The sequence below is a fragment of the Orussus abietinus genome, unplaced genomic scaffold, assembly GCF_000612105.2.
Source record: "Orussus abietinus isolate OABI.00-Male unplaced genomic scaffold, Oabi_2.0 scaffold346, whole genome shotgun sequence".
Taxonomy (NCBI): Eukaryota; Metazoa; Arthropoda; class Insecta; order Hymenoptera; family Orussidae; genus Orussus; species Orussus abietinus.
In genome coordinates this window covers 338-12075 of record NW_019394594.1, presented here as the reverse complement: position 1 = coordinate 12075, position 11738 = coordinate 338, and the positions used below count along the sequence as shown (strand labels likewise).

Sequence of the window (11738 nt, the reverse complement as noted above, 5' to 3'; positions counted from 1 at the left end):
ACTGAACCATAGAATTTACCAGGGCGTTAATTACGTATTTTGGACGAGAGCGTTCACTTCTCGCACTTTCATCTCACGTGGGTTTATTCGCCGACTTACGTATTCGCTATATGAAAGAACGAGATCACTAGTACTTCCGGTCTAGTAATACTGCAAATAAAGGTACATACCTTGTAAATCGAAAATTGTTGAGAGGTAGGGGATTATAGGCAGGAAAGGCGGGAAGATGGAAAGCCGTTAAAAGTAAAGAAGAAGACTCGAGTCTATCTATATTTTTTAAATACGTATTACATTCATATTTACATGCACTATAATTAGAAGTTAAACGATATAATTTTCTTATCGTGTCATGTAAGCATGAATTATTTAACAGTTTTCAATGTTTAATAATGTAACATAACCTCGCAGTAACAAAAACTAACCTGTACATCCTAGTAAATTCTCTTTCTTCTAACGAAAATGGGTCCGAGGCATCACGTAATTCCCTTCTTCTTCTAATAAGGTTATCATTACGTCCCCGAATACGATCGTTGCCAAAAATCAAAACACCCAGGAGGTTCTCCATTTTGAATTTCGGTGTCACGATCCGTGGAAGATGGCGCTCACGGCGCTTATTTTTCTATCTTTTCTTGTGTGCTTCCCCATTTCGCTTAAAAATTTGTGCCAAGCCAGTTCATATGAATGGTCTCGCATTTTCACCACCAAAAACGTTCCGTAATACCGTGAGCTCCTCATTTTTCACATGTTCGCTCAATTTGCTTTATGTAATAGTAGAGATGAGCATCTCTAGAGTTCTAAATCCAGTAAGTTACGTCAGAAACGAATAGAAATTCCCGGTAACTTATCGGTAATTTCTCCAAAGCCTTTTTTATCGAGAAATTATGAGAATTTGAATTTTTCAACAGAGCGAACGAGAGGTTTCGATTAGCTATAGAGAAACATCGTAGAGGGGAATTTCCGTTGTACGTTCTCCGTAGCCAATCAAAACTTCCCATTCGCTTCGTCGCAGAATGAAATATCAGTTCGTTTGAAACAAATCGCATGGAATTTTCCGTGAAGTTGTACATACGTGAATATTTTTAGCTGGAGGTAAATACGACCCTATAATCAATATTTTCTAATAGTAATTATTACTCTTTAGCTTGAACTTTGAAAAAAAAAAAGTTATTTAAACGAAGAAACCTAAAGTATAAATAACAAAATTAACGTTCTCTTAAATTCTCAATGTTCCCGGTAATTTACGGTAAGTTTCACAGTTACCTTCTCCAATTTAATATTACCGAGAATTTTCGAACTCTACCGCCGCACTCCTGTGGGGATTGTCAAATATATTTCACCACTTTATCTATAGCAGAGATGCTGTCAATAGTTATTGTTTTATTATCACAGAAAAAGGAGCGGATATCCACGTGCACTCTAGAATTGGTCACAAAGTCTTCTTCTTGAGTTTCAACCGTTTTAAAAACATTTTACGACGTAGTCCTCTTTTCGTTCGAGGTAAGTACAGTAATGTGCACGCGGGGTAACGCAGTTTTTTACGCCGTCCTGAACGCATCGCGCTCGTCGCGCGCCACGCCCCTGGTGGTCGATGTCCGGACTTCGCCCAGGCCCGCCACCTGCCGGGTCTCTCCGCAACCAAGATGTCGTTCTTCTAGCGCCGCTCCCAGTCCGCGTCTACACCCGCGCGAGCTTGCGCTCGGCGTATTTCGGCGTACTTTTCCGCGGGCGTGTAAGTGTAACGACGCGCCTTGCCCGGTCGAAGGCTACCCGTTGGTTCCGCCGTGAGCCGTTACGACTGGTGCGGACCTGAAGAAGTCGACCGACGCCGAGAGGAGATCCGACATTGGCGTTGGCGTTGGTCCGGTGCGTGATGTGAGTCGAAGCCCCGAGTTAGCCCAACCGTTGGTTGCCTCTTGAGCCTTCCGAGGTGTTTCTTTAAGCGCGCCAACCTCGCTGCGGACCCGGTCGGCTCGGCTCACGAGCGATGTGACGAGCTGGGGAGCGTCTTCGAGGTGATTTAAAGGAGGCGCGAGAGAGATCCCCGGGGAATCGACGACCACTCGACGCCGGGCGAGCGACTCGCAAGTCCTTTGCTTTTTCACTCGGTAGACTCGCGACCGCGCGCCCATAACAGGCACGTGGCCACTCAAGGTAAGCCTCTCTAGAATTTACAGGCTTAGTGCTCTTGCTGTAGTCATCTTGTCTCCTGTGCGACATTAATTCAATGCTCTTTTCATGCCAAAGGTACCTGCTCCCTCTTCGAGCCTAACCTCCTTCCACTCTCCGAAGTCTCCGATCGCTTCGCTCTCTCTGGTAACGATATCGACGCAGGTGTTCCGAGCCTTAGGGGTGTCGACATTGATTATTTGCTGAGTCGAAAGGAAACTAGAGCTTCTTTTTGTTAAGGTCAGGGAGTGGTGGGTGAAGATACGGATAAATTATTACTTTTTCAGTGCTTTTTGTTTTTAAAGTCTTCGATCGCTTCGCTCTCCCTCGTAACGATATCGATGCAGGTGTTCCGAGCCTTAGGGGTGTCGACGGTGGTTACTTGCTGAGTCGAGAGGGAACAAGAGCTTTTTGCTAAGGTTAGGGAGTGGTGGGTGAAGATACGGATAAATTATTACTTTTTCAGTGCTTTTCGTTTTTAAAGTCTTTGATCGCTTCGCTCTCCCTCATAACGATATCGACGCAGGTGTTCCAAGCCTTAGGGGTGTTGACGTCAATTACTCAATGTGTCGAAAGGAAATTAGAGCTTCTTTTTGTTAAGGTTAGGGAATGGTGGGTGAAGATACGGATAAAGTATTACTTTTTCAGTGCTTTTTGTTTTTAAAGTCTTCGATTGCTTCGCTCTCCCTGGTAACAATTTCTATGCAGGTGTTCCGAGTCTTAGGGGTGTCGACGTTCATAACTCAATGTGTCCAGAGGGAACTAGAGCTTTTTGTTAAGGTTAGGGAGTGGTGGGTGAAGATATGTATAAATTATTACTTTTTCAGTGCTTTTTGTTTTTAAAGTCTTTGATTGCTTCGCTCTCCTTGGTAACGATATCGATGCAAGTGTTCCAAGTCTTAGGGGTGTCGACATTGATTACTCACTGTGTCAAGAGGGAAATAGAGCTACTTTTAGTTAAGGTTAGCGGGTAGTGGGTGAAGAAACGGATAGATTATTACTTTCTCAGTGCTTTTTGTCTCCGATCGCTTCACTCTCTCTGGTAACTATATCAACTGAAGTGTCTTCAGTCTTTGGGGATGTTGACGTTGCTTGCTCACTGTGCCGAGAGAGAAATAGAGTTTCTTTTTGTTAAGATTAGGAGTGGTGGGTGAAGATAAGGATAAATTATTGCTTTTCCGATGGTTTTAGTGTGGATCGTTATTATGGAATCGCTTCGTGTCACGCTGAAGAGGTCAATTTTGTGTTTTGTTACTCAAGTCTAGTAAGAGTGCTAACTGAAAGAAACTACCGTCATTTTGTAATTTCCATTATAGTAAGTGACGATGACCGAGAACTATCATAGGTGATGGTTCTTATTGATGATAACGATGAGAACATTGAAATATTTCTGATCCATGTGCTATACCTGGAAATCAACTTTAACTTACTTTCAATCTCGGTATTTCGCATTTTCACTCAGAGGATATAAAGTGAATAAACTCACATGAGATAAAAGTGCGAGGCACAAATTTATACAATTTTTTCAAGTGGTGTAATACATCCACAATAGTGCATTCGCTCAAAACTTTTTCCCCTACACTTTCAATCTCGGTATTTCACATTTTCACTCAGAGGATAGAAAGTCAGGTGGATAAACTCACATGAAATGAAAGTACAAGAAGTGAAGACTCTCACCAAAGACACAAAATCGACTTCTATTAGCTACATCAATCGACAGAGAGAGGCAGGGAGAACGAGAGATTGGATTTACATTTATGAAAGATCAACATAAAAGGGAGGGAATAAACAACAATCTAAGTGTTTATCAATAATATAGGCTACAAGTTTATTTAACGATACCATTCAAAAGGGCACGTTTAATTAGAAACGGTTATATGAGTTAATGAGACCGAAGAGACATTACTAAGGCTCGGTCCATCTCAGTCGAAGTCGTTATCCCAGCTCTTCGAAGCAATCGAAGTCAGGAAATTGTCTTTGCATCAGATTCTAAATCATGGATCGGCTGCTTCTCCAACCTGAGAAGAAAAAAATTCATCGAATCAAAGAAACGTTTCTTTGAATAGTACCGAAGAAATATTTAATTAATTCCAAGAATAATTAGACTGAAATAAATTGTCATAATTCCAAATAAATTATGCATTCAATTTATTCGAGCTTATACGAGTCAGATAATTATTCTTAGAATTAACAATTCTATTCAAAGAAATATTGTATAAAAGATACCATTCAAAGAAATATTTCCTCGGCTCGATGATATTTCTCTTCTCGGTGCAATTCCCTGGACTCCGATGCTTCTCGAGTGTGCATTCCCTTCAGTTTTTAATATCTCCTACGCCCTCTTCTACAAAAGCCATTCTTTCAGGTCGAAGTTTCTAGTACCTAGTGCGGTACGAACTGTCAACGGGTTTTGCCTTAGTTCGTGTCGTGTTCGAAAGTCGAAAAGTCTAAACGGTTAAGTGTACAAATACTGTCGGTCTAAAAGTAAACCCACGCCGAGTACGTGACTAAGAAATGAGAAAAAGTTGAGTTCGAGTACGGAGTTATACCTATGTATACAAGTACATGTATATGCGAGTAAGTAACGCAAAGTAACGGGTTTAAAGTTCTAACCGGAGGTGTAAGTCGTGTAAGTACGAAAATGTCGGGTGTCGGGTGTACCGTGACAATCGTGCGCGTTATGACTTCAAGAGCGAGTACCGCATGGCCGCTTTTCTATACACAGGTAAGCTCAGCGACGCTGCCGTACGACGTAGCGTTTCCCTGCTACCTTCGACGGGCACCGACGCATTTTCTTTTGCAAATAAGAGGGGCCGAGATTTCGGGCGACTGCCTTTTAAAATGCCTTCTTACACCCCGAGCCCTGGACGTCCACGCCTCGACGACTTGGCCAGTCAGGTTAACCTCACTCGCGAGGGAACTCGGAGCATCGGAGAGGTTATGTCGCGAGGTTGCGACGGTGGCGCCGCGCAGCGCCTGTTTTGGTCTCCAGTATCCGTTAGGACACTATAGCCAACTCAACTCTAGTGATTTCTTGTATTGGATTGGCAACTAAGTGGTTGCGGATTTTCTCGATAGATTGTATTAAAAAATCCGGATTAACTTACTTGCCAAATTAATTGTTTTTAACTGCTTTTTGTATCATTCAGTTGTTTTGTATTCGAGGTTGTCTTCTTTGTGGGTGTCAGTACTGATCTGTATAATAAGGCCGTGTTCGAATTCGATTTATTACGTAGTATATACTACACACTATACTGTATAAAAATAATGGTAGAGTTTCGAGCCAAATACATTTTTGAGCGAGATACTAAATACTTGGGACCAGGTGTTTGAATTCGATTTAGTACGTAGTATACAGTACATACTATACTATATAAAAATAATGGTAGAGTTTCGAGCCAAATACATTTTTAAGCGAGATACTACACTATATAAAAAACACGGTAGAGTTTCGAGCCAAATACATTTTTGAGCGAGATACTATATACTTGGTACCAGGTGTTCCAATTCAATTTAGTACGTAGTATACAGTACGTACTAGACTATATAAAAAAAAAGGTAGAGTTTCGAGCCAAATACATTTTTGAGCGAGATACTACACTATATAAAAAACACGGTAGAGTTTCGAGCCAAATACATTTTTGAGCGAAATACTACATATATGAGATCAGACGTTCGAATTCGATTTAGTACGTAGTATACAGTATATACTAGACTATATAAAAAAACACGGTAGAGTTTCGAGCCAAATACATTTTTAAGCGAGATACTACACTATATAAAAAACACGGTAGAGTTTCGAGCCAAATACATTTTTAAGCGAGATACTACACTATATAAAAAACACGGTAGAGTTTCGAACCAAATACATTTTTGAGCGAGATACTATATATATGAGACCAGGTGTTCGACTTCGATTTAGTACGTAGTATACAGTACATACTAGACTATATAAAAAACACGGTAGAGTTTCGAGCCAAATCGACTTCGATTTAGTACGTAGTAAACAGTACAAACTAGACTATATAAAAAACACGGTAGAGTTTCGAGCCAAATACATTTTTGAGCGAGATACTATATACTTGGGGCCTTGTGTTCGAATTTGATTTAGTACGTAGTATACAGTACATACTAGACTATATAAAAAACACGGTAGAGTTTCGAGCCAAATACATCTTTGAGCGAGATACTATATAGTTGAGACCAGGTGTTCCAATTCGATTTAGTACGTAGTATACAGTACATACTACATTATATAAAAAAACATGGTAGTGTTTCGAGCCAAATACATTTTTGAGCGAGATGGCTTCCCCAATGGATACCACTGCGCATGCGCAACTTGAGATTAGTACATATTTCAAACCACGGGATGGCACTGATGTCAGTATACCTTTCGCTCTATTTAATACTCTTTGTTTGCCACTCTGTCCGCGTAATATAGGAAGAGACAGAAACAAATTACTGTTGGGCGATGATTTGAGATTCTTTACGTAAAGTACTTAAGGTGAAGTGAGACCCCCTTCAAATCAGTCGATTCGAATACAAAAAATTTTTTTTAAGGGTATTAGATCAAACTGTCCGAAACTTTGTCACATGATCATCTAGGAATTGTCATCCTGATCATCTAAGAATTGTCCTGACAGATTCGAAATTTGGATTTTTGGAACAAATTTTTTAACTTAGCCCAGATCAGAACCAAAATGGCATGGTGCTCTCGTATTTCGATCGATATACAATTATCGAAGGCTCTGATATGAGAATCGAAAGGGTTAGGACAATTTTACGACAATTTAGAACACTCTGGTAATCGATAAACTCGCAGTTAAACGAGATAAAGGCAAAAAAAGTGTTTTATGCGCTTCTATGATAAAACGATGGGAATACGAGATCTCGGAGTGAAAATTTAATTGACCTGGAAATCACAGATGGCGCATGGGGTCCCTTTGCAGTCAATTAGGGGCCCAGAAAGTATGAATCCAGAGAATTTCTGGAGTTTTACTACGATTTCTTTATAATTATTGTACGAAAACGACAGGTGGAGTATTCCATTTGGTACAATATCCAATATAATTCGACCCAGTTGTCGATATAAAAACCAACGTCGGCAACGTAGGTATTTATAAAAATCTTGTTTACCGACTTCGATGAAATTCCTGGGCATGTTTCACTTCACCTTAAAGGCTCCACCAGGAACCTCTCCGATGCACCCTGGTTCCCAGCCGACGGTCGGCCGGTCGTGGAGGCGCGGACGGGAGCCCCCCTCGCATCGACTAACCCCCAGGATTGGTTTCAGGGTAAAGTAGACCCTCGGGGCGATGTCGGACTCCGGGTCGGAGAGCCGGTCCTCGGCGGAGGCGTTCGACCGGGCCGGCACCCCGGACACCCCGGACAGCCCCGACAGCCCCGGGTGGGCGGCCAGTCGCAGCTCGGCTTCCTCCGGGGGAAGGCCTGCCCCGTCGCCCCTCGGGAAGGCGGGGACGCCCCTCTCGGCCAGTCCCGGATCGTCCCCGGGGAAGCCCGACTCGCCCGCGTCGTACGACTCGGCGAGTCTCGGCTCGTCCCCGGGGAAGCCTGACTCGCCCGGGTCGCCACGCTCCGGGAGGGACTCTCCCGTGGAGACGAGGTTCGCCAGGGCCAACCTGGAGGAGGAGGAGGAGACCAGGTTCGGGAGGCGCGACGGGTCCAGGACCTCCAGGTGGGTAACGATGGATTGGTACTGATTAAGTTTCGATACTTACTAGTCGGTGTCGAGGAAAGATATCGATACGCACTCCGCAATAATGAAAAGTACTGGTACCTGCTTGATATCGATATTTATTACTAGTATCGAGAAAGGATTTCGATGTGTACTCGATGTCGGGGACAATATTGATACGCACTCCGCGATAAAGAAAAGTATTGGTATGTGTTTGGTATCGATATTTATTACTCGTATCGAGAAAGGATTTCGATGTGTACTGGATGTCGGGGACAATATCGATAGGTATCGATACGCACTCCGCGATAAAGAAAAGTATTGGTATGTGTTTGGTATCGATATTTATTACTCGTATCGAGAAAAGATTTGGATGTGTACTGGATGTCGGGGACAATATCGATAGGTATCGATACGCACTCCGCGATAAAGAAAAGTATTGGTATGTGCTTGGTATCGATATTTACTACTCGTATCGAGAAAGGATTTCAGTGTGTACTCGATATCGGGGAGAATATCGATAGGTATCGATATGCACAACGCAATAAAAAAAAGTATTGGTACGTGCTTGGTATCGATATGCACAACGCAATAAAAAAAAGTATTGGTACGTGCTTGGTATCGATATTTATTACTCGTATCGAGAAAGGATTTCGAAGTGGACTCGATATCGGGGATAATATCGATAGGTATCGATATGCACTCGGCGGCGAAAAAACGATATTTACTAGTCGCTTCGAGGAAACGTTTCGATATGTACTCGATGTCGGGGAAAATATCGATACGGCGGACATGAATGCCTCCCCTGCGGATACGGCATCGCCTCTGCAGGATGGGAGAGCGTTGATGTCTCCCAGTGTACAATGACGGACATGAATGCCTCCCCTGCAGATACGGCATCGCCTGATGGGAGAGCGTTGATGTCTCCCAGTGTACAATGACGGACATGAATGCCTCCCCTGCAGATACGGCATCGCCTCTGCAGGATGGGAGAGAATTGATGTCTCCCAGTGTACAATAGCTGACATGAATGCCTCCCCTGCAGATACGGCATCGCCTGTGCAGGATGGGAGGGCATTGATGTCTCCCAGTGTACGTACGTATATACGCGTGCGTTAGTATTTGACGCCAAACTCTACCGAGTTTCCTGATATTTATCTTTCTCCCCAGGAGTTCGGACAGCCGCGGCTCGAAGCCGGCCTCGCCAGACACCCGGGACGATCCTGGTGCCGTTGACGATGACAAACATTGTGCAAACGAGCTGGACGGCGAGCAGATCTCGGATGGCGATATAGAGGACGAGCCGAGGCCCGCCGAGAGGGTCCCCGAGAGGGCCGTCGACCACGGCGAGGACCTCTCCGACGTGTCCGACCTGGAGAGCATGGACGGCGCCGAGGAGGCGCCGGAAGAACGCCGCGACGACAAGGAAGAACGACCCGAACGGATGGAGGAGGACCGCAAAGTCGTCCCCGAGGACAAGGCCCCCAGCACGACCCTCGCCGAGGAAAATGAGCAACTCGACTTCGAGGCCGATGGCCGGTGGAAAGACGAACGCGAGGATGGTGAGGCATTTCGTTTTGAAATTTCGTCCTCTATCGGTGTTTCCTTATCAATGGATTCGCACGCCATGCGGCACGTTTCGTAGCAGCCGTTTCGTTGCCGTTACCCCTTTCGTTACGGCAGTCCGCTAAGTTTTTTATGAAAGATGAAATTTCATGAGTTTCAGGACCTACTTTAGCGCCTCCACATTCCCGTGGTAAAATTTGAAACTAATCGGTACCCCCAATTCGTAGAGTAGTTGCCCCAACGATTTGACTTCTTTATTTATATTTATTTTGGTCTTTTACAGTTTATGTTGAGAATTATACGAATTGAAGGGTTTTATATGTCATTTCGGTAAAATAATGATAAAAAGAGCGACGTAAAACTGCCGAAATCCCACGAATTCATGACTGTTTCTATTTTGACGAACCAACGTCGCCATCTGTGACGTTTAGCTGCAACTACATTTTTTCTCTAGAAATACGCGTTAGCCCCGAGGCAAGCCAGCAGTCTCTTGCAATCGTTGATGAAAGTATTTTCCATATTTTCCCATCTGTCTCTGTAATATTCCATTTTTATAGTATTCTAAATTGTTCGAGCTAGGTCCTGAAACTCTTCATTTTCGATTATAAGCCTCCTAGAAGCATAAAACATAAAAAAACGTGCACGGACCACGCCATGTTGGTTCGAGTCCATGATAAATTATTAAATTTTTGATGAAAAATGAAATTTCGTTAGTCTCAGGATCTACTTTAGCGCCTCCACATTCCCGTGGTGAAATTTGAAACTAATCGGTACCCCCAATTCGGAGAATACTTTCCCCAACGATTTGACCTCTCCGATATATGTGCCCATAATTATGAAAGTGGTCTAAGTCAAAATTGAAAAAAAAAAAAATGAGTTTATCAGTTATTTCACGCCACATTATTTCAAACTAAATTAATTCAATGTAATTTCGAAACAAAAAATATATGACCACTTTCATAATTATGGGCACACATCTAGGCTGACTCTTTCATATCACCTTAACCGTTGTGCCTGCACCTCCTAGGGGACGCCGAGCCCGGGAAGGATCAGAAGGAGGCGAAAGAGCGAGACGAGCGGGCGCCCGAGGACACTAAAGAAGAGGAGGAGGAAGAGGATGACGAGAAGGGCGTGATCAAGGAGGAAAAGGACGCCGCCCGGGACAAGGACCCGGAGGAAGACGGCGAGAAGGCCGAGTCGGAGCTGGAGGAGGGCGAGCTGAGCGACGGCGAAGACGCCCGCCCCGAGGAAACCGAGCCCAGGCCCGTGTGCCGGTTCTACAACCGGGGCCAGTGCACCTGGGGCGTCAGTTGCCGCTTCCTGCACCCTGGGGTCACCGACAAGGGCAACTACACCATGTTCGACATGGTGCGCCCCGTGGCCTTCCCGCCCCACGCCCTGGGCACCGCCTCCGGGCCCGGCCTGGAGTTCCGGGCCGGACACCCCGGGGATCGCGCCGCAGCTCCGGGTCGACCCCTGCCCGCCGTCGCCCCCTACGCCCTCCACTCGCACATGTCCAAGATGGAGGAACTTCCTGCGGAGTCCGCGTGGGAGCGCGGCCTTCGCCACGCCAAAGAGGTGAGTCTCCTCGACAGGGTTGTGCGGTGCCGCGTCATTCGAGGTTTTTTACGTAAAATACTCAAGGGGATATGAAAGGGTCATTATATGTATGTAAGTGTGTACTTGGCGCGAAACTCCACCGAGGGTTCTAATGAGAGTTCTGTAGCGCAAGGAGTTCTAAAATACGGAGATATTAATTTTTATAGGTTTAATAAGCCCGAATTTGGCGTTTCATGTATACACGTGGCTTCGCTCATATTTATACAGCGTCTTTAAATGTATACTTAGCGCGAAACTCCCCCGAGGGTTCTAATGAGAATTCGGTTGCGCAAGGAATTCTTAAATGCGGAGAAATTAATTTTTATAGGTTTAACAAGCCCAAATTTGGCGTTTTATGTATACACATGGCTTCGTTCATACGTTTACAACGTGTATGTAAATGTATACTTGGCGCGAAACTCCACCGAGGATCCTAATGAGAGTTCCGTTGCGCAGGGAGTTTTAAAATACGGAGATATTAATTTATATAAGTTTAACAAGCCCATATTTGGCGTTTCGCGGATACGTATACAGCGTATGTAAATGTATACTTGGCGCGAAACTCCACCGAGGGTTCTAATGAGAGTTCTGTAGCGCAAGGAATTCTAAAATACGGAGATATTAATTTTTATAGGTTTAACAAACCCATATTTGGCGTTTCATGTATACACACGGCTTCGTTCATACGTATACAACGTATGTAAATGCATAC

The 11738-nt window shown here is 44.2% G+C and overlaps 1 protein-coding gene across 1 annotated transcript; it reads left to right on the top strand.

Annotated features, from left to right (window-relative positions):
* Nucleotides 1-1680: 1680 nt before the first annotated feature.
* On the top strand, nt 1681-11005 carry LOC105695937 (zinc finger CCCH domain-containing protein 18; the record flags this gene model as incomplete). The annotated part of the gene is given in 6 exon segments (XM_023432799.1): nt 1681-1872; nt 1941-2151; nt 4532-4891; nt 7460-7861; nt 9032-9423; nt 10455-11005. Coding segments are annotated over 3 exon segments (1323 nt in total), but the record flags the coding sequence as incomplete, so codon positions are not given.
* Between the last annotated feature and the right edge of the window lie 733 nt (nt 11006-11738).